Below are 3,959 nucleotides of genomic sequence, written 5' to 3'. Positions count from 1 at the left end.
TGACGGAAGTGATGTTGTAGGTGACGTCAGACGCCGGAGATTTTGGCGGAGAAAAAGCAAATGGTAGCATAGAGTTTAACAAAGGTTTTCCAAGCTTCAGTATTACCAAATATACTAATCAATTGTCATATAACTAACAACATCTGTTTTATCATCTCTAACACCCTGGAGGACAACGGGGAGAGTTTAGACGCTCTCCAAGATTACATCGACCGCTGTTTTCAAGATTTAGTAATGCATAAGGCCCAGAGTGCATCTTCCCCGGCCAAAATCGAGACGCCGTCATCGAAGAGAAGTCGCCAGGCAGACTCCCCCGGTACAACATCGCCTGCCGGCAAAGACATCGCAGAAATCCTGGAGTCAATCGACAAGCGATTGTCCAGTTTCGATGCGAGGCTGTCCCTGGTGGAGATTTTACACCGGGAATTTAAATCTCTGAGAGAATCCCTGGAATTCAGCCAGCAGCAGGTGGAAACGCTTGCCGCTGAAAATGCCACGCTACGGGAGTCGGTTAAATCTCTCACCGATAACGTGACCCAGCTAAACATTGAAAATAAAAAAATAAAAGAGTCCGTTATCGATCTACAAGCCCGTAGCATGAGAGATAATCTTGTGTTTTCTGGTATTCCAGAAACTGCCGGAGAGGACGCAGAGGCAACGGTGAAAAACTTCATTAAAATCCACCTGAAGCTGCCGGAGGACACCGTAAAGAACATCGACTTCGATAGAGTACATCGCTTGGGGGGCGCGCGGTCGCGGACCGGGAGACCACGGCCTATTGTGGCCAAATTCAGTCAATTCAAACAGAAGGAACAGGTGAAGAGTCGCGGCAGAGAGCTGAAAGGAACGGACTTCAGCGTGAACGACCAGTTCCCCAAAGAGATCCTGGAACGACGCAAGGTCCTGTTCCCAGTTCGACGTAGCTTCAACCAGAAAGGCTCCCGTGCTGTCATCGCCGTGGACCGGCTCTACGTGGACGGACAGCTTTACCGCGACCTCGGCACCACACCGTGGTTATATTAACTGCACTCCAGATAAGAACCCGCTACACTCTTCTCTTATTCATTCACACTCTCTCCTTTAACATGAGTTTAAGCTAGTAATATCAATATGATGTCATAGCAGATATAACACCGTCACCCTCCGTCATTGCTTTAATTGGAATGTTTCCGTTTCGTTTCTTTTTTTTTTTTGTTGTCGCTCACAGTTCATGTGGTTTCTTTCTTTCTCTTGTCTTTCACTGCTGTGGTCACCTACTTCCCCACTCACCTACAAACAACACCCTCTATTTCTCCATATTTTCACAACACGATCACGCAAACACATCAGCTCAACGGCAGCACATTCACAACAGCCTCACAGCACGCACAGACTTGCAGGACACATAAGCAAGCCACGCTTGTTCATATTAGTGAATATTCACACACATAGTCAGACTTATGGAGTCTCTCACCACACTTCTTTTTCTCTTTCTATTTACAAACAAGGGATGTTTCCATATTCTCTCCACCTGTCTAAACGAAACACCCAGCATACATCATTAGACATACACGCACAATTAAGGGCATGCTGAGGTTTGTCACATGGAATGTAAATGGAGCTGGCACCAGAGGAAAGAGGTTAAAAATATTTAACCAGCTTAAAAAACTACAGGCAGATCTTGTTTTATTACAAGAAACTCACAAACCTGTCACAGGTTTAAATGAACTTAAAACACCTGAGTTTCCTAACGTGTTTGCAGCCTGTTATAATTCTAGACAACGGGGAGTAGCAATTTTAATACATAAAAATGTTAATTTTACAGTACTCGATACAGTTATAGATCCAGAGGGTAGATTTCTAATTATTAAACTATCAATACTGAACAAAAAACTATGTATTGTTAGTATATATGGTCCAAATGTTGATGAACCCTCATTCTTCCACGGTTTTTTTAGTGCACTCTCTGAACACCTTGATTGCACACTCATTCTTGGCGGTGACCTCAACCTTGGACTAAATGAAGAAATGGATAGGCTCAACACAACAGGAACTCAGCGTAATTGGCAGTCCACAAATATAATCAAACAGTATATGAACGACTTTGGTCTTTGCGATGCATGGCGCTCTCTTCACCCCACCAGTAAGGAATATACTTTTTTCTCGCATGTTCATCACTCTTACTCTCGTCTGGATTATTTTTTGGTCAGCAGCTCACTGCTGTGTGACATTTCAGGCACTGAGATTCATCCTATAGCTGTCAGCGATCATGCTCCTGTATCTTTAACACTAATGCACAAGAATAATACTACGCCAAGTAAAAACTGGAGATTTAATATATCACTACTTAAAGATGAAGACTTTATTAAATACTTTAAAAAGGAATGGACTTCATATTTAGACTTTAATGACACTCCCGGAATATCTGCTTCTGTTCTATGGGAAGCAGGGAAAGCTGTGATGAGAGGTAAAATAATTTCTTTCTCATCACACAAAAAGAAAGAAGAAAACAAAAATATTCAGGAATTAGAAAAAAACATCAAATCACTAGAAGAAGCCTACGCGTCCCACCAAGATCAGGAAACATTGAACAAAATATGCAAAACAAAACTAGAATTAAATGAAACTATTAATAAAAAAACACAATTCCTTATACAAAGACTTCGCTTGCAGAATTTTGAACACAGTAACAAATCAGGTCGATTTCTAGCTAACCAGCTAAAAATAAATAAAGAAAAAATAACTATATGTGCTGCTAAAGATTTATCGGGGAACACAATATATGATCCTGGAAGAATAAACAACATTTTTAGGGATTTCTATGAAACTTTATACTCACCACAAATAAACCCATCTAAAAATGAAATTGATCTGTTTCTTGACAACGTAACTCTTCCAAAATTACTAGACAGTCAAGCAATGGAACTGGATTCGCCACTGACGCCAAGTGAACTCCAGGAAGCCCTGATAAGTATGCCCAATAATAAGGCTCCAGGTCCAGACGGCTTCCCTGCAGAATTCTACAAAGAATTCTGGACAATTTTGGCACCAGTATTCCACAGCATGTTGCAGGAAATCGAGGAAAAGGGCAGACTACCACCAAATATGAATTCTGCCAACATTAGTCTCCTGCTAAAACCAGGCAAAGACCCTTTATTTCCCTCAAGCTATCGTCCAATTTCTCTTTTAAATGTAGACCTTAAAATAATCTGCAAAGCTCTCTCAAAGAGATTAGAGAAAATGACCCCCCTCTTAATTCATCCTGACCAAACTGGTTTCATAAAAGGTCGGCACTCCTCAACAAACACTCGTAGATTACTTAATTTAATAGACTACTCATACGATAAAAACATCGAAACCATAATATTATCTCTAGATGCAGAAAAAGCATTTGACAGTGTTAACTGGAAATTTTTATTCGCAACTTTACACAAATTTGGTTTTGGAAACTCTTTCATAAACTGGATAAGAATATTATACAATTCCCCAACGGCTCGTATCAGAACAAATGACCAGACATCCTCCAGCTTCTGTCTCCTGAGGGGCACCAGACAGGGATGCCCACTCTCCCCTTCACTTTTTGCAATTTTTATCGAACCTCTAGCAGCAGCATTTAGACAGGCTACAACAATTAAGGGCATAAAATGTAAGAACATAGAACATAAAATCAGTCTCTATGCGGATGATGTGTTGCTTTTTCTGCAAAACACACAAACCAACCTCTCTGAGGTAATTACTTTAATAAACTGGTTTTCAAGAGTTTCAGATTATTCAATTAACTGGCCAAAATCTACAGTTCTCCCCATTAACTGCTCCTTCCATAATTCTTCCTCTGCCCCACTGCAATCCGGAAATATTAAATATTTAGGTATTAATGTCTCTCCTAAGCTTTCAGACTTAACTAAACTAAACCACATCCCACTTCTAAAGAAAGTAGAAGGCGATCAGACTAGATGGAAATCTTTACCCATATCACTCAT

At 40.7% G+C, this 3,959-nt stretch overlaps 1 protein-coding gene across 2 annotated transcripts; it reads left to right on the top strand.

Moving 5' to 3' along the window:
- LOC146667721 (uncharacterized) lies at positions 1-3,239 on the top strand. Of its 2 annotated transcripts, none has more exons than XR_014912091.1 (2): positions 1-468; positions 632-3,239. XR_014912091.1 is itself a non-coding variant. In XM_085409394.1 (2 exons), the coding sequence occupies exons 1-2, from the start codon at positions 235-237 to the stop codon at positions 1,021-1,023; spliced, it is 474 nt and encodes a 157-aa protein (XP_085265520.1). In that variant the 5' UTR covers positions 1-234; the 3' UTR covers positions 1,024-3,223. The 2 variants fall into 2 exon arrangements, 1 of the variants encoding a protein (XP_085265520.1); XM_085409394.1 differs by having other exon boundaries at positions 1-316; positions 632-3,223.
- The last annotated feature ends 720 nt before the right edge of the window (positions 3,240-3,959 follow it).

Source organism: Rhamphochromis longiceps, linkage group LG6, assembly GCF_057381845.1.
Source record: "Rhamphochromis longiceps isolate RC_006_pf linkage group LG6, R_longiceps_female_GT1.1, whole genome shotgun sequence".
NCBI classification, from domain to species: domain Eukaryota; kingdom Metazoa; phylum Chordata; class Actinopteri; order Cichliformes; family Cichlidae; genus Rhamphochromis; species Rhamphochromis longiceps.
The sequence above is the reverse complement of the archived record's forward strand: the minus strand, read 5'-3'. Positions and strand labels throughout refer to the sequence as shown.